The sequence below is a fragment of the Phyllopteryx taeniolatus genome, chromosome 3, assembly GCF_024500385.1.
Source record: "Phyllopteryx taeniolatus isolate TA_2022b chromosome 3, UOR_Ptae_1.2, whole genome shotgun sequence".
NCBI classification, from domain to species: Eukaryota; Metazoa; Chordata; class Actinopteri; order Syngnathiformes; family Syngnathidae; genus Phyllopteryx; species Phyllopteryx taeniolatus.
The window spans coordinates 16,328,730-16,347,824 of NC_084504.1; the positions used below are offsets into that span (position 1 = coordinate 16,328,730).

The 19,095-nt window shown below is 41.2% G+C and overlaps 1 protein-coding gene across 1 annotated transcript in view; it reads right to left on the bottom strand.

Moving 5' to 3' along the window:
• Positions 1-757: 757 nt before the first annotated feature.
• The window catches only part of mef2cb (myocyte enhancer factor 2cb), a 72,884-nt gene continuing 54,546 nt past the window's right edge, over positions 758-19,095 (bottom strand). The window contains exons 6-12 of the mRNA XM_061766881.1: positions 18,166-18,352; positions 16,263-16,310; positions 8,712-8,884; positions 7,506-7,529; positions 6,676-6,748; positions 5,351-5,486; positions 758-3,975 (exon numbers count right to left, since the gene is read on the bottom strand). Coding sequence (XP_061622865.1) covers positions 3,624-3,975; positions 5,351-5,486; positions 6,676-6,748; positions 7,506-7,529; positions 8,712-8,884; positions 16,263-16,310; positions 18,166-18,352 — 993 coding nt within the window. The 3' untranslated portion in view covers positions 758-3,623. The remainder of the gene's footprint in view (positions 3,976-5,350; positions 5,487-6,675; positions 6,749-7,505; positions 7,530-8,711; positions 8,885-16,262; positions 16,311-18,165; positions 18,353-19,095) is intronic.

A 19,095-nucleotide genomic window follows, 5' to 3' on the forward strand; every position in this document is an offset into this window, starting at 1 on the left:
CGTAAAAAAAACTTACTGTTTATATGGCACTTTCTTCCGTACATTAAATACACAGATGATGATTTAAATGTCAAAAATGGAACGAATTCAACAAAATTGAATGCTAACCGAACAACTACTTAAAAAACAAGACAACATTAGAAATGTTTTCAGTTAGAGTATTCCAAACGAAAATAATAACGAAAAATACAAATAAAAACGCAAAGCACTTAATTTCAAACTGACAAACCATTCTAGACTTTATGGTTATTACTTATCTGACTGTAAAGGAACCACACACACATTAGAAACACGAGAGGCCTTAAAATTGTGAGGCTCAAACGAATGAGTTTCCCACTGAAGGCCGACTAAATTTTGTGGTTAAAATAATAATAATAATAATAATATATTTGCATATTGTCAGTAAGTATATGAAATGCATCGTGACAAAATGCGCATGTTATAATAAACTGGTAAATTGTAAATTCTTTGTCTTTGTTTATTGTCAACTGCTTTGTTTGCTTTTCAAAGTCAATTGAAATCATTTATTTTAATGTGGGACTTGTAGTAATGCTTCCCCTGTAAGATTACAAGAGAAATGCTGACTAGTGGTCCTTAATGATTCTTTTTGTCACCATTTGAGTGTTGTGCAAATGTTTGTTTGCACCTGGCACCTTCACGTGGATGGGCTCTTCGAGTCTGCATTGAAACGAGAGTCATTGTTATGGCGACGCATGCAGAAACAAGTCCAACACAATGAAGTCACACCAAGTCACAATGAGGATAACTAAGAAAGCCAGTAAGTTTACTGAAATCTCTGCAAAGTACAAACAATTCAACTGCCTCTCAACAGAGGAGACTTGTATGTTTCAGCCCCTCGGCGATCCCACCGCACACAGCTCAGTCCAGTCCCTTGAGTTCCACACACGTGGACTTTCATTGAACACCATCACCAGGAGTCTCAAGTGGCGACAAAGGCCAGCTTATGCCGCTGAAAGCCGCTCATATTCTGCACAAAACATCTCCAAAGCTGCCCCAGTCTCTGGGAGGACACAAGCTACATTTCACACTACAGACTGACGATTTAAGCATTGAACAGAAACAAAATCCCTTTTTTTTTCTTCTTCAAGATTTAAATAAACCACAAAGTGTGGCGTAACAGAGGGATGATATGCTATTACACATGGCTGTACAGGTAGATGCTCTCCCTTTTGCACTGCAAACTGACTTGACAATACATCAGCGGAAGTACTGCTCGGGTCATTTGGAGGTACCAGCATTTACTTTTAATCTCTTATCTCAACGACAACACAGCAACTGATCAACAGATGATGAATAAAATTAAATGCAACCATTAAAAAAAAAAAAAAAAAAAAAAAAAAAAAAAGATAATAATAATATGCTTCATGTCTTTGGGTAATTTTCAACTAATTAATCACCGGGACATGCTGGCAAAAGCTCAAGATGGGAGTGAATATAAATAGATGCTAATAACTGTCATGTGACTTCTTTATGCATGCACTTCGCAGAACACACAAAAACCAATGAATAAGAGTGGTAAATGCTCTTGGCATTGACGCACAGTCAAACTGGACTTGAGTGGAATTGAAGTGTGAAAGAAATTGTACATTTGAACTTTTTTTTATTGTCGTTTCAATGATTGCAAAATAAAAACATGAATGAATGTGAAAATAATAACTTTATAACACAAAAATGCCACTGGCTTTGGTTTTTCCACTCACACGCCTCAAACATCTTTTATTTTCCCCTCTCAACCTTTTTGTATTGAATTTAAAAAAAGGAGAGTGAGAAGAACACTGCTATAGAGGCTCTGCCTCTGTTTGAATGCACAGACTATACAGTAACAACATAGTGAACCTGCATGAAATATGCACATTGAAATATCATAACACTTAAATGACAGCAGATTCAGGTCTCAGAGGCAGCGATAAGTGGCTAGTTTGGGTAATCAAAACAGCTATCGAGCAGAAAATAGCGATTGACGATCAAATTTTCCTTATGTAGCTGTCAAAACTGTAGTGAGTTATCTTTTATTTGAAAACAATTTAACGTGAGGAGATACAGAATCAAATTAGGTCTGCAGATGATATGGGGTTATTCCCCAACATCCATTTGCAAAATTTCATTACTTAAATAGCTCATGGGGGAAATTGTACAGCTCAAGTCTGGACATGACAAGATGAGGTGCAGAGCTGAATAAGGGAAACCAAGGTCATGTTCAATAAGTTAATTAAGCTTAAGAATGAAACATGTGAGACATCAAATGCATGTTCGGGTCAGACGTAATTGGGCGCCAGTCCTCGCTTCCGCACTGACTGCTTGTGTCGGAGCCCAAAAAGTTGGACGAAATACACCAGCTCTGCTCAGGGCTCAAAGAAAACAAACCAAACAACATGTGCAACCGCACATAAAAAAAACTCCACTAAGAAACCAACAACAAAAAAATTATTATTATATATATTTATATATTAGAAAGCTATACACAAGCATGTTAATTTCACAGATTTTTTTTTTTTTTAAAGATTCTTAATATTACCATTATTATATATAATTAGAAATACACGTTTAATAACAAACTTCTACAAAGATAGAACAGTTCAGCAAAGCATTGGATCTCAGTCTGTTTCATGGCTTAGGGCTCCAAAGCCCGTTCATCCCCCAAACAAGGTGGGGTGCACTATCCTTCTCTTATTAGCAAAGCTATCAAAAACACATTCTGGCTTATAGAAACTACAAAAAGCCACAAAAATGCTTTGCATTGTATTCCTTTCATATGAAAATATAAGCAAGTGTATCGTACAATTGTTTTTTCTTTGTTTTTTTTGTTTTTTTTCTCCTTTAATAATACTGATAGTTAATACTAGATCCAGAGGCTTCTTGATTACACTGACTCTTGAATCAGAGGGTGGTCCTCACTCCACACCTCCCTCACCCCACTTTTTATACACCAAAAGTTCCAAACATGTTGGGGGTCCGATTACCTGTACAGTCCTTCAAATGTTGCATATTAGCTTTTCCTTTAGCGAGTAAATAAATCTTGAAATGTCCGGCAACTTCTTTACCCCACTTTCGACCTCTATTTACATAAATACGTTGAACCTGCAACATGACATCATCTAATGTTAACACACACTTGTTTTTGCAAGGGAGACGGAACATAGCGATGAAACTGACACTGTACACACGCGTGTTATCCTCACACACTCAATCTCATGTTGATGCTCCTCTTTTTTTTTTCTTTTCTAGTCACTGATGATTCTCTGTGGTGAATTGTAATTTGTATGAAACAGAGTACCTGACTATTGTTATTGGCGATATGCATATATGTACACCTGTGTAAAGATATATGCATTTGCTATTGCAATTTATGCATTGTTCCCCAACTGAAAACAGAATAAAAAGACCCCCCCACCCCATGATTGACATCAACAAGAGCCCACCGCTTTATGTGATGTCATATGTATAGCACAAGCACGCACTCAGCAAAAAAAAAAAAAAAAACAACAACTGGTTGTAGACTTTTGAGAGGGGTTGTCAGATGATTGTGGTACTGACAGAGGACTGTTGTTGATGATGTTAAGGGGGGAGGGGGGGTTCGTTATGTTGGGGAGAGGGCCGCGCTATCATGTGGCCCAGCCCTCGGACAGGCGCACCCGCTTGATGGAGGGGCTCTCGCGCTCGTCCAGGGCAGGCCGGGCCAGTCCCAGAGGAGAGTGGAACTCGTTCCTGTGCTCGTCGCGGTCGCTGCCTTCGTGGGAGCTGCTACAACTGCTCAGGCTATCGACCGGGGAGCGTCCCGAGTCCTGCCGGGATGAGGGGTTCTGGGGAGGTACTACACCACCACCACCGTAACCCCCCGGTGTGCTGCTGGAGCGATCTCTAGGAGGAGAAACAGGTTCGGACTTGATGTGCAGGCTTTGAGCAGAGGGCAGGGAGAGATTTGAACCCTGACATAAGTGAGAGCTAGAGCAATTTCTGTAGGAAGGAAGAGGAAAGGAAAGGTGTTACAAGACAGAGCACACAAACATGCGTCAGAGCATTTATCTATTTCCAAGAGGTGTCAAATTTGTGCTGAAGGTTGGAAAAATGGGTGATTTACAGTACAGTCGAGTATAGTGGTGCCTTGACCTACCAGTTCAATTTGTTCTGTGACCATGCTCATAACTCAAAACATTTGTGTCTCAAATCATCCTTCCCCATTGAAATGAACGGAAATGCCACTATTGCCTTCCAGCCCCCCCCAAAAATAACACAAAGGTTTTTGATTTTTAATAAGAAAAATAACTCTCTACAGTATCGTATTTTACAAATAAAAATCACGATTAAATCATTGTGTGGTTCCTTCTGTTGTGTGTGCCTTGGCCACCAGGGAGCAGTTGATACAGACATACTGATATACTGTACATGAAAAAGAGAGTCACAACTGCTCAGTAAGCTGCAGTAATATTTGTTATTTTTTGCGGAGGATAAAGAATAGATGCCTGTGAGTACTGTCACAGTCTGGTTGTTGTTTATAGTCTGTTTACATGTGTTGCTGCACTGTTTATATTCAAATATCCATTGTTTAATGGGTTGCAACATTGATGCTATTTATGTTAAGCCATCTATGGTGATTTGCATTATGTTTTAGCATTAAGCTAGTGGACTTCTGAGTAAGGCCAAGTTATGTGGTTGTTTTACATACGGAACATCCATCCATCCATTTTCTGAGCCGCTTCTCCTCACTAGGGTCGCGGGCGTGCTGGAGCCTATCCCAGCTGTCATCGGGCAGGAGGCGGGGTACACCCTGAACTGGTTGCCAGCCAATCGCAGGGCACATAGAAATAAACAACCATTCGCACTCACAGTCATGCCTACGGGCAATTTAGAGTCTCCAATTAATGCATGTTTTTGGGATGTGGGAGGAAACCGGAGTGCCCGGAGAAAACCCACGCAGGCACGGGGAGAACATGCAAACTCCACACAGGCGGGGCCGGGGATTGAACCCGGGTCCTCAGAACTGTGAGGCTGACGCTCTAACCAGTCGGCCACCGTGCCGCCCATACGGAACATGTAATTGTCTTTTCGTATGTTTACTTTGACAGAAATTGTTCACTTCTGCCAAACTGCTGCTTGTCAGGAAGTGAGATGAGTTGAGTTCGCTGCCACCATCTAATGCCTGTAGCTCAAATTTTTGTTCGCAAGTCAAAGCATGAAATCAGCTGAGCAACGGCTCTTATCTTGAAAAAATCGTAAGTCTTGTCACTCGCAAGTCGAGGTACCACTGTACACTGTTCGGGCTATCGGGTGTGACATCATCCTTATGTGATGAACCATGCATTTCAAAAGGGCTGGAGTCGCACCCACTCACCCGAGCTGTCCGAGGGCTGAATGCTGCATGTTCTGAAGGTGTTGCTGCTGCCAGCCGCTCATTGAGCCCAGGTGCAGTGAGCTGCCGCTGTTGAAGCCAGACAGTGAGGACAAGTCTGCACTGTTCAGGGAATACTCTGTGGAGGTAGGAAATGATTATTGATTTACAGTATGTGTCAAGTTGTCAAAGCATGCTGCTCTACTGAATGACGCGGCACTGCTCCAAAACACCCTACTAATTTGTGTAACAACAGCACCCTCTTCTGTTCAAATGTGAGGGATAATTAAAGGCCAGACTGGCTTAAGATGGTCAAGTGGGCCTTTTCTGCATCTATACCGTTCATATTTATAGAGAGCACTGTGAATGATACATCCAATGTGCTGGTAAATAAAATGATAGTTTAGTTTTTCCCAATCACCATTTGGGAGCCCTGCAGTGGACATGGGGCCTAAGGCTTTAAGCCTTAGCATTGTTCTATCCAAGCTACCAAAAAACAGATACAGCTATGGAAAAAATAACACCCTCACCCAAAAACAACATCAACAACCCCCCCCCCCCCCAAAAAAAAGAACCCTAAATCAGTGATTCTCAGTGTACATACCACTACTAGTAGTAGTTGTAATAAAGTTAAACATTTGCAATTACTCATTAAGAACTGTTTGTTTTTAAATATTCATTTTGTTAAATTTTTTTGTATTAATTGACTCATTTAAGTAAAATTTTTCCATTTTCCTATATTTAAGCGCAGTGTTAATGTTGAAACTGTGCCTACAATAATACTAATGATACTTTTGAGGAATAAAACCTATGTCACAATTTTTTGATGAACACATAGGCCTACTACACTACTATATTTTAATGTTGGTCATTATGGTGGCACTTAGAGAACTAAGTACTTTTTTAGGTGGCACTTGGTGTTAAAAATTTGGGAACCACAGTAAATGGCAATATTTGCATTCGGAATCTGGGAGTTATGTTGTCAGGAGTTTATAGAATAAAACACAAATGTTTATTTTATGCAAATATATAAATAATAAATCTGAGACACTTATAATTTTGCAATGGTCTCTTATTTTTTTTACAGAACTCTATAAAAACCTCCCAACTACAAAATTAATTTAACACATTTAAATGAAAAATGGTCACAATATCAGAGTATACTCAGAGTGCGTGTGCGCTGTGTATAGTGCATGCTGAGTATGTGGTATGTGTGTGTGAGTGTGTAAGTCCACGACAAAGTTTGAAAATATGAATTGAGGTATGTATTGGGAGTAGTGAGCTGTGAGTGCGATATGGTTGAAGTGGAGAGGGCCGATGGGTAGGACGATGCTTGTCCTGGAGAGTGTGGTGAGTATGCTTCTGCAAGTGACTGGGCATGACTGGGAGGTTAGTGTGGTTCTGTGACAGGAGAGACGATGGAAACGAAAGTGCAGGGAGTGGGAGAAGAGTAGAGGGCTAGTGAGAGCATGTATGATAGCGAAAGCGCATCAAAGCCAAGAAGGTCGTCTTGTCATTCACTGTATGTCACTGCGTAGTCTGTGATGGAGCGCTGTGAGCCTGACGCGTCTGCTGAACCAGGCAACCCTGTCATTCAGCTTAGTGAGTGCGCAGTGTCGCTGTAGTAACTCCATGTGTCGCCAAGGCTGAGCGTGGTGTGGTGCGAGGCCATTTTAGAGGAGTGGATGCGCTTTGTTGTTTTGGCAGAAGGTGGCAAGATGGGATTTGATGCGAAAATGGTGGAATGCATTATGCGACTGTGCGTGTATGACTCTGTGAAATTGAGTGTAGGTGTGTTGCTGCGTGGCCCGTTGGCAGGGAGAGTGGAAGGCAGAACTAATGGTTGTGATGGCTGGTGTTTGATGAGTAAAGATGTGAGTCGTGTGGTACAGTGTGGTGGGAGTGTGTGATGGGGTAGAGTGTGGACCACTGTCAGCTACAAAAAGATTGTAGTATTTAGAAATAGTGCATTTTTGCCTGTATATGTGAGTGTCTGGGTGCGAGCAAAAAGATGAGTGCAAATTAGATAGAGTATGAAGACGTATCTGTTCTGCAATAATTGTTTTTTGACATCATAGGGAGTTAGACAATGTTGTTTATTAGAGTCTAGTTTTGAGGGTGGATGTGGGGATTTTACGCATTAGGCTGTCCGACTTACCAATAGCAGATCGACATCCTCAGACTGAGGGCATTAAAGGAGAGGGTGAAATTTGAATTAGAGAATGTGAGTGAGAATAGAGTGGCGACTAGGTGCGGGTCAAGAGAAGAACCGGCTACTAAGAATACTACTACAATACTTAAATAAACCTTGGATACTGACAAAAGAAAAAAAGGTTAAAGCTGCGCAAATACACTTGCTCATAAAGTTGGGATGTACTTTAAAAAAAAAAAAAAAAAAAAACATCTTTCATGAAATGCAAACAAATATTATGCTTCAATTGATTTCACCTGGGTAATTTGGTCAACATAATGTCGTCATTGCATCTGGTCAAAAGTGATTATGGATGCATTTCAATAGGAATCAATGGAGGATTGTTTCAGAAAACAAAGATTCCCACTTTATGGGAAACAGTGTATAATATATCACAGTGATTGTCAAAGTGTGCTACACAGATTCTTTCTAGTGGTCCGCCAAAGAATCACTGAATTAAAAATACATTAACAATTTTAAAACATCCATTACAATCAAACATTAGACTGAAGCTTGTAGCTCCAGTATGAATAGATCCTGTGTAAACTTTTTTGTCCAGTACAGTTATTTTTTTACTTTTTATGTACAGAACATTTCTTACTCTAAGTACACAAATTTTTCTATAAGTATTATTCAGTTGTATTTAACTTTTAAGCACAGTACAATACATTTGCATTTATTCTTTAAGAACCATTTGTTTTAAAACATTTAAGTATATTTTCACTTCAACTTTTAAGTGCAATACATTTCACGTGAATCAATATCTTAAGTACAGTTTATTGTTTTCGAATATTTAAGCATGGCACTAATATTCACACTCTGCATACAGTAATATTACAGTGGCTTACAATAATAAATTACATATAAAAGATAATATTTTAAAAAATAAAACAATGGCCCGGTTTTTGATGAACACTTAGACCTACTACATTACTGTATTTAATGTTGAGCATTAAGATGTTATTTGGAGAGCTATGTAACGTTTGAAGTGGTACTTGACGTAAAAAGTTTGAGAACCACTGATATATCGGATTTGGGCCAGAAACAAATGGCCTGATCAAATGCAAGTCCAATTTAAAAGCTTTTTAAAAAGAAGAAAAAAAAAGGGCAAGAATGGAGGAAAACAACACAAAACAAACAAGTAGGACAATGGCAATCGTAGGGTTTACTCACAATCGAGGGCATGTTGTTCTTGGCGCCATGCGGGATGAGCACACGGAGGTCGGGTTTGCGGTTGTTCATGCCTAAATTCATGGGCGGGGGTGACTTTGCCTGCATGTTCTTGTTCATGCCGGCCTGAGAGACCAGCAGACCGGGGGAGTTGCGGTGATTGCCATATCCATTTCCTGGGAAAGTAAAAGAAAGAGGGTAGAGTCCGAAACATTCAAGAAGTACAGCTATATATATATACACACAGTAATGTATATAGAAGGTATCATGAAAATAGTTTTGATTCAGTTCACACAATGGCCCAAAATACATTTTTACTTTAAAAGTTACACTTAAAGCAAACAATACTATAGCTTCTATACCATTGTTAACAAAGACATCACTATCTGTTAAATCTGCTTGATGTCAGCAGGATTACACAAAAATCCTCAGGCAAAATAAACTCAACCAAAATTAGTGGAGCGTTTTTTTTTTTTGGTGTGAGGATTAATCCACAACATTTCCATTTAACAACAAGTCTTTGCTAAAAATAAGTCTTCTCATTACTTCTGCCCAAGATGTTATGTTTTCATTTTCACTCTTATTTTGTCAGTTAGCAGTTATGGAAAACGTCAATCTGCACACACACACAAGACACCACAAAGAAGAACCCATAACATTTTGGACTGATCCAGGATTACACCCCCCCCCCCCCCCTTTTTTTTTTTTTTGCATGTCATTATAGGAATAGGTCGAACGGTGTTCGACTGGTTAGCACATCTGCCTCACAGTTCTGAGGACCTGGGTTCAAATCCTGCCTCGCCTGTGTGGAGTTTGAATGTTCTCACTATGCCTGTGTGACTTTTCTCCGGGTACTCGGGTTTCCTCCCACATCCCAAAAACATGCGTGGTAGGTTGATTGAAGACTCTAAATTGCTCGTAGGTGTGAATGTGAGTGTGAATGGTTGTTTGTTTCAATGTGCCCTGCGATTGGCTGGCGACCAGTTCAGGGTGTACGCCGCCTCCCGCCCAGAGTCAGCTGGGATGGGCTCCAGCACGCCCGCGACCCCAGTGTGGATAAGCGGTACGGAAGATGAATGAATTATAGGAATAGGAATTTTTTTCAACAATTACGATAATTATACAACGTACCATGTGATGTGTAAGTGACAATAGCACTCAGAGGGTCAACTTGCACCAAGAGTGAATGAACAATCCAAAAAAGATTGGATCGATAAAGTGGTGAAAAAAAATGGATTCGCTCCAACTTTAATGGGTTCTTTGTTGAGCCATTAAATTTTTGGTTGGCTAATCTTGTGATGAAAACCACCCAACATTCTTGGTGGATGTAATATTCTGTGAATCTTTGTGATCACATTTAGGCAGATAGGCCGACAGAACGTGTTGAAGTGAAGGTGCTTCTGTGCTCTAAGAGGTACTATTCTTGTAAAATAAGATTCCAGAGTTGAATAACTCTTGAAAATCATGTGGTGTAAGTTAGTTAGTATCCACAATATTCCATTTTCACCTTGCAGTCCTTTCAAGTCTCCCATTCTTTTCTGTCATTTGGCTAAATGAGCCATAGAAACGTTGCTTTCTGACAGAGGACCCTCGAGTGGTCGTATCATTTACTTGGCGGCGATACAAAAAGTGGACCTCCCCCTCCAACTCTGTCACAGTCAGTTAAGGCGACATGTGCCCAGCAACAGCCTGTGAATCATGTAAAAACATCAAATTACGGGTAGCAAGACCACAGAGGGATGGGGCCCATCATTTGGCCATCAGAGCTAAACACGTGTGGTTGCTCCACACAAAGACCCTCCCTTGGGGCTGCCACCAACTCTGCAAAGAGCACACAAGTGCAGCACACGGTTTTCTCTCTTGAAAAACGATGTGGTGAAAACCTCGCAATATTATGAAGACAAAACAAATAGGAGGAAAACATTCCTGCAAGCAACTTAGTCTTTGTTTCTAACCCAATCCCACAAGCTGGTCCCCCCTTCCTTCTCCTTCCTTCTTCCAAGGGTTAGAACACAGGCCGCAGTGTGGACTTTTCCCACTTGAAAGACAGGCAGGAATTATACGTTAGACATAAATGAATTTCCTAATCATATACTCCGGGGGGAAAATGAGTCGCAGATGTCTTCCTGGGCAATTTCACTTGCTGATCTTTGTTTAATTTGAGAGCGAGGTTTTTGTTGTTTGGAAATGAAAAGTCTCAAAAAGCACAATTTGAACAATTTGAAGAGTAAACGACCGCAAGCGGTGACAGAGAACGTGTGTGTGTGTCCGTGTGTGTGCGCACGCTCAGCTCATGTGTGGGTGCTTCATGTGTGATGTGACTCTGTTAATATACAGTGTCATGCATATTTAGCTGTACACATGTTTTCATGCAGATGGGCCTAAATGTGCGAGAGCAGCATCTTTGTATGTTTGAAAGTAAAAAGCGAGCTATGCATATGGATGCACGTGTGTGTTTTCTATGGGAGCCTCTTAGTTCTATCTCAATCCTCACATTAGCAAAGTGGCAGCTGCCTCTTCAGCTTTCCTGCTCTGTCATTCTCATGGCTGGCCCTTTGTGAGCTGGAGTGGGTGCATGTGGAGATAGATGAATGAGACCTCACTCACTCCTAAAACACACATTGACACCACGCATACACACACTTTAGCAAATAACCCATGCCTTAGTGTTTCTGCAGGGATAAAAACGTGCTCGGGGAGCGACATTAATACACCGTTAGTCAGAACGACACACGGACTTCATGTTGGTAAGGCTTCAATCAGACATCTGTGCGTTGCCACCGTGTGGAGATGGCTGCGGTCCAGTCGATTATTACTGCTCAATGATCACCAGTGGCACAGGCCACTCCTTAAAGCACTTTACAAGTAAAATCATGAAGTCATTAAGCAAATGAAATGAGAACTGTGAGTCAAGTCTTTTCATTTCGCTGTTTGATCCCCTCTGATTTTGGGACAGATGCTCTGACTCAACTCACAGAGACGTGACAGCCACGACGAACACACTATACGCTACTTTGCATGGCACAGGCTGCAACCAACCACTTGGAGAGGAAGCGATATCACAGCCAAGCCTAGAGTCAGTTAGGTGGCAGGGTTGAGCTCATGTATAAACTGTAATGTCTTAAGGACCCCATTAAGTGAATTCAGAGATTTATTTCGAAATATGTACATCATAAATGTCTTAAGATAATTGCTGAAAACCTGCAAAGACTGAGAACTATGTAGTACTCAATTGTGGAGCTATATCGTTAAACTGTTTTCACTATTTCCATTTTCTTAGACTTTTGGGCATAGATAAAACAGCGGCATGTGACGCACGTTGCATGTCAGGCATGAGTTGCTCCTGCCCCACTATGTAAGAACTTGAGCATCTTTGTTCACATCAGTGGCTATCCGGCGCAATTGCGATGTGCAGTTAGCTAGCTACCTATGCAAATGAATGAAAAAGCTGGCGTGGCTGCTTTAGAGCACCTCGTTGTCGGCAGTAAGTGTGTGTATACCACAGAGAGAAGGTGGAAAAGTGAGGTCATTTATTTTTCTTGTAGGTCCCTGCGGAGGAAACTCATTTCGGCCGGTTGTATCCGGGATGCTGTTCTTTCGGTCACGACCCACAGCCCGGACGCCTCCCTGGTGAGGTGTTCCGGGCACGTCCCAATGGGAGGAGAGCCCGGGGACGACGTCTTTCGGCTGGCCTGGGAACGCCTCGGGATCCCCGCGGAAGAGCTGGATGAAGTGGCTGGGGAGAGGGAAGTCTGGGCGTCCCTGCTAAAGCTACTGCCCCCGCGACCCGACCTCGGATAAGCGGTAGAATATGGATGGAGGTCGGACTTCACAGCCATGTGGACAGGGGCCTCACGGTGGTGTGGCCGCTTTAGAGCGCCTCAGTTGTGCGGCCAGGAAAAGACAAGCGACGACCCAGTGGGTTATATTCTAGCCACCTTAGGCTTTAAGTGGATATATTTTTCCGGCTCAAACATGTAGCTGTGTAGGAATAAAAAAAAAAAAGACACTAGATGGAGTGGCATCCATTTTTCCAGGTCATAGAAGTGGTAATGAATGTGTGATATAGTGGTATGTAGCAGACACACCCACAGTGTTTTCGAAATAGGCGAGAACATCTTGATTTTTCCTGATTTCGAAGCCTCATTTTCCAAACTTGTCTTTTTATATTTTTTTTTCCAGTCACCCAACTTTCACGGTGTAGTTGTTGTCCTCAAAACTGGCAGAGATTATGGCTTCACAATGAGCTCAAATGGAGACCTCGGTCCGGTTCCTTGCCTTGGCTTCCAGTTAGTGCAGGATTTGAAAGCTTGAACATGTGCTGTAGATAAACACACATGTTCACACTTCTCCCACAACATTTCAGAGGTGGAGACATGATGACTCAGCCTTTCAGTAACCTGTCCTCATTGCACTGGACTGAAAGTAGCACAATGTGCGATTCGGACTTCACCCACATGCGTGCGTATTAATGCAGCATATTTGCTTTCTTACTACCTGTACATAGCAGTTCACTCTCAATTATTATCTCGAGATGCGGCTGAGATTTTAGTAACTTAATTCCTGTGAATATTCTCATTCATCCAGGTCATTTAATTCTCAGGGCATTGAATCGATCATAGGTGGACCATTCCGGTTGTCTTAAAAGACATTTCACCTCTTATCCGAGCAGGCTTCATCAGTTCATGTACATTGGCTAGATAGGACAGCTCTATCCTGAGTGTTGCTGTGGAAACCCAAGTATTTATTCTATAAGTTAGAGGCACACCCAAACAAAGAATGCTAACTTATATAGCTTTGGGAAAAGGACAAACCTTTAGGAACATCTCTCAGTATAATTGAGTGCAATTCTACCCCACTGGAATCTACAACCACAATAATTAACATATATCTCTTCAACACTGAGAAACATTCTCTTTATAGTGACAGAATTCAAATGGAGAGCTTGTATTCTTTTCTCTTTTCGTTTTTGAATGTGCTTTATTACTGAGGTTGAAATGAAAGTAAATTTTTGTTGTTTAACATTTAGTTAATTCCTTTAATTTAGCAAAAGTCTAAAAAACAAAAGCAGTACAAAAATAAAAATACAATCTTTGGGGAAATCCACTTTACTAAGACAACAATTAAAGATGAGTTTTTGTTAACAAAGGACCTGAAGGTGTTTTATAGTAGATAGACCATGAGACAATTAGAACAATGGAATTAACAAACAGGCTGATACCTGTGTGGGACTAGGCACAAAACAACTTTATTATTTTTTTTTTTTTTACAATGCTGCCACACTACAGGGGGACCCCAGGTAATAGAAGTCCCATGTGGGAGCTTGCTGTCATTTTGTCTCTTTATAGACAGTGGAACCATGACATCTGTGGAAACACACGTAGACAAACACACACCTCTTCTTTCTTGAAACTGTTACACTGAAGAAACACCTGACAGCTATTTGTACGATTTTGATCCAAACTTGTACGCAGAAGAGGAATGTTAAAATATATATATTAATAATAACATGATTGCTGTTGAGCCACCTCACATTGACTCACTCATCATTATAATGACCGTCCAAGTTCACATAACACTTCCATCTGTGTTACCCTGCTGTTTCTCCTTTGCACACATGCCTCAAAGCACCAGTGGGTATTCATCACCGCACACCACCACCATCTCCCCCACACCCCCGCGCCTCCACTCTGCCTCTAGATATGATTTAAGGGCCCTTTGAATGGAATCTTTTAGTTTTGCACAAGTCTCTCTCTACGCGGCGTGTTTTTTGCTGCTGCTGCTGAGCGACGCGCCACACTCCTCACAGAGCGCCTCTGTTCCTTGGCCCCGGTGACACAAAGAGTACATTGGAAGCATTGCTCTGCAACATGCTGTCGAACGAACACACGCCACAACAAACGGCCCTGTTGTGTGTGTGTGTCTGCGTGTGTGCGCGCGCGCACAACGAGTGACCAGACAGAGAAACCAAGCAGTGACCCCGATGACAGAGCCCCAGGGGCCAGACAGGGCTGCCCAGCTGTGTCCCACTGAGGCACCACCCTGAACCCTCCACCCCTCCTCTGCATTTTTACACTGTAAAATATGTTGAGGCTGTAAAATTTCACCCTTTAAATGTGGGTCTCTTTGCCATAAACTTTGGCCTGACATGCCCTTAGGGACGAACCTAGTGGCACAAAGAAGCTAAAACATTACATTTGCTTACATAGGTTTCTTGGTTCACTCAAATCTCTGGAGGCTCTATAGATGTTTTTGGGGTATGGTTAGACACTAAAACACTGCATCAATTTGGTTACAAGACATATGGTAGCTATTAATGTGTGGAGAGGAAGTAAAGAAGCTGGTTATAAGGGGACACAAAGAATTACAAATGTATCGACGACCACAATGTTCCCCTGGAGCATCCTCCAGTTTCTTTATGTACAGTTAAGCCCCAAATGTTTTCTTTTTTTTTTTTTTCCCCAAGAGACTTTTTTTATACAAAGTTTTATATATTTGTGTATATATTTCTGAGTACAGGCATAGCGGGCTCCCTCTAGTGGTACATGAAAGAATCACTGCCTGAGTACAGTTTATTTGTATTTAACTTTAAAGTTCAATACATTTGCATTTAATCTTTAAGAACTGTTTGTTTTTAAATGTTTATTGGAATAACATTTTATTTAACTTTAATGTGAAACACATTTTAATTGAATGAGAATTTTTTTTTTTTCACCTCGGATATTTAAGAGCAGTGATAATGCTTAGGCTGTGCATAATGTTACAATGGTTTACAATAATATTAAACATAATTTTTATGAATAAAACCTGTATCTTTTTGATGAATAATTTGGCCTATGAAGCTACTGTATTTTTAAAGTTAGTCATGATGGTGATACTTGGAGAGAAAAGTGTTTTTTAGGTGGTATTTGGTGTAAAATGTTTGAAAACCACCGTTCTAAATTTATAGTTGATTAAAATGTATGAGTTTGTGCTAGATGGGCCAGACCTATTCAACAAATACAGGTTACTTTATCTTAAAATTTGGCCAGGCCATGAATAACTTTAAAAACCAGAAAGGTAGTTCAACAAAACAATAATAAGTTAGATCAAATTAAACAGTTAATTGCTTTTTGGATTACATTGACTCAAGAAGAAAAAACATTCATCAAAATTGAAAAATATTAACAAGTTGACAGCTACAGTAATGTTACACAAATTCACAATTTGAACTTCATCCAAATAAATCTCAGCCGTAGATGGTAGGATACAACAAATGTATGTATCAAAAGTCTGGTATTGCTTCGGTCTTCACCTCATCAGAAAGTACCTTTCATTTCTCGCCCCTCCCTGTCTTGTATGATTTTCTTGCTCAACTCAACAGGGGCAGGATGTGTCACACACGGTAAACATTCCCAGATGAACTCCACCACCACTAACATCAACACATCATGGACAAAATCTCCACTTGGGTTTGGGTTAATATTAGTCATGCAGTTTATAGCCCTGAGTGGGTGAGTGGATACCTTGTATGAGTTACTAGACAATGGTGTGAGAGTGCGAAGATGTTCTTACCAGCACTGGTGCCTGCGCCAGTGGCAAGGTCAGCACTCATGAGGCCACCTAAAATGTAAAGAAATGATTGGGTGAATGAATGAAGGCGGTTCGGTACATGTTGCATTTACTCCGCTTACTCTGCATGCCATTCCCCGGCACATTAACGTTGGAGCGCATTTTGGTGGATCAAAGTGTGTATTGCTACCAGAGAAAAATGAAGTCTCTCTCGCTCTCTCAAAAAGACCAAGGAACTGGACGCTGTCGTCCAAGAAAAATGACACATTATTATTTTTAAGCCATGTGAGGTGGAAGGGTGGGAGGGTTCAGAACTTGTGCGGTTTGGTGTGGATGCTGCAAGCTCCAAAGCTCATATTTAGTTTTGTGCTGGCGTTTCTTGCATCCAGTTGTAATGACAGGGTGAGGGTGTGGGCTGAAGGCTTCAGACCAGTGGGACAGAAAAAGGACTCTGGACAACAATAACAAACCAACAGGCTTGATTTCCTTATGTCACAAACACATTGAAAGACAAAACTGTACATGGGGTCAGACAACTATTCTGCTCAATTCAAATCAACCACAGAATGCAATCAGACTGACTATGACAATGACTCATCCATGGCGGAGATGATCAGATCAATTTCCTTCCATTTTCAATACCGCTTATTCTGTTAAGGACCATGGCAGGGCTGGAGCATATCCCAGCTGGCGTAGTGCAAAAGACAGATTACGTACATCCTGGACTGGTCGGTCGCCACTGGTTTTTAGCAGAGAATATTGCCGATACGGATGCTGGTATCTCATATGGAAAAGTATTATTAGTACATAGTGCATACTATTGTATTCATATGTTTAACTAAGGATGAGCGTTGATGCTATTTGAAACCCCCTCTTATTTGTGATGCTTCACCGACAACCGCAAGGAGCTTCGCCCCTACCATGGTGCCGACTGGTATCCCCTGGGCGAGGAATGCATCCCGGAGGAGATATGGGGAGGGACGTGAGCTGGCGTTAAAGTGAAGTAAAGGGACGTGTGAGGTAGGACTAAATGGGACAGGAGATTTGAAGTGTTCCTTTCATTGATCATTATGGGGAATGTAAAGTCACTCACCAATGGACAAACTCACAACTGTTAGAAAACTGCAGTTAGTTGTTTACATTCAAGCTCCAGTTGCTGGCCCTGCAGCCAACGCGAGTGATTGCATGCACGCTGTGATCTTGAAATTACAATTTCAGTATCGCAACACCCTTATTCTTGTCAGTGGAGACTTCAATCATGTTCATCTATCTCATCTACTAACAACATCACACAACATGAGTTAGAATACGAAACGGGAGGGAATGAAACTCTGGACATCCTGCATGACAAAGGCAAATCAGCAGGGAGCTCTTCTTCGTTCCCTCCTCTGTAGAATATGACCACGGCTGCGAACAACTTGAGACCCCCAGCAGGCCGCCGGCGGAACAAAAGGCGACCAGCATAAGTACTGTGACAGTTTGGTCTAAGACACAGAGGAGGTGCTGCAGGTGTTGGTTCTTAAAGAAGTAAAATTTAATGGGAATTGTTTTATTCATTAATTTAGTTATTATGATTATGATTATTGTTATTATTATTATTGTTGTTGTGGTTGTGTTTTATGTTTGACCTTAATTATAAACAGTACCTTGTTAAAGGCTACAGCTGCAGTTCTTTTTTAAATTGCTCTATAAACAGTCGAGTTGAGTATTGAGTGGAATTGAGCCCACACCAATGCAAAGCCAGTTACGTGAACCACTACTAGTGTCTCTGCTGAATCAATGAATTGCTGTTAATTTCTGACGTACTTTGGAACTGCTCTAACGTAACAGGGTTTTGGTTGTGTTAGGTGTACCAAAAAAATGGGATGGGAGAACATTGTTCACTTGGATGCATGTAGCCCCCTACCTGTGTTACCTGCACTGGGGGGTCTGTGAGTAACTCCAGGTGACATGCTGTTTCTCTGTAGTCCATGGTGTGTCAGCGGTAACAGGTTATGGTTTCCAAGGGAGCCACCGGGATGGCTGTAGATGAGATTGTTCTGGTTGCTGACGGGAATGGACACGGGCATGTCGTAGTTGGACGGCGGCATGGCCTGCTGAGAGAAAGAGGCAGGGAGAGACAAGAGCAGCCAGTTTGATTAGATTTGTGAGTTACTCAGAACAAAAAACAAATACAACAAGACCACATAGTTAAAAAAAAAAAGAAACAAAGAGAGGACACAGTCAAGGGAAATTAGGGAGAGAAGGGAGAGGAAAAAAAAGAAAAAGAAAAAAAAAAACGCAGAGAAAGGCCAAAAGCTTAAACGGAAAAACTAACATCAGACATCCATGTACAATTGAATGAAACAGAAGACGAGACCACAAACCAGGAGAGAGGTGCTTTCAGGAAGTACTGTCGAGAAAACAACTGCCACAATAACCCAACATGCTCTTAATGAAATTGATGGATTGGAATCAGCACAGTTACTTTAAAACTCTAACTGGTCACTTTCTTCATTGGGAGAGAGAGAGACGATTTCCACTCAAAATATTTTGGATTTGGTCGCTGCATTTCTATGCCAGGAGTTATGTCCATGTTTATGACACTTAATAAAAATGTATACATGATTCATTTATGTGAAATCGCACACGTCTGAAAGGCCAAACGATCATCTCCTCTCTCTTCATCTTTGTGCAAATCTGCATTGATTTTTGGAAAATTACTTTTGAGGTGGCACGACTTGAGTTTAATATGAAATGATTTATTTTTCCATCTCATGGCGTTGATGTAAAGTGTTAGTGGTATTTACTCAGATCACTGTGCGGCCTCATCAGTAACATAAGAAGCCCCAAGCAC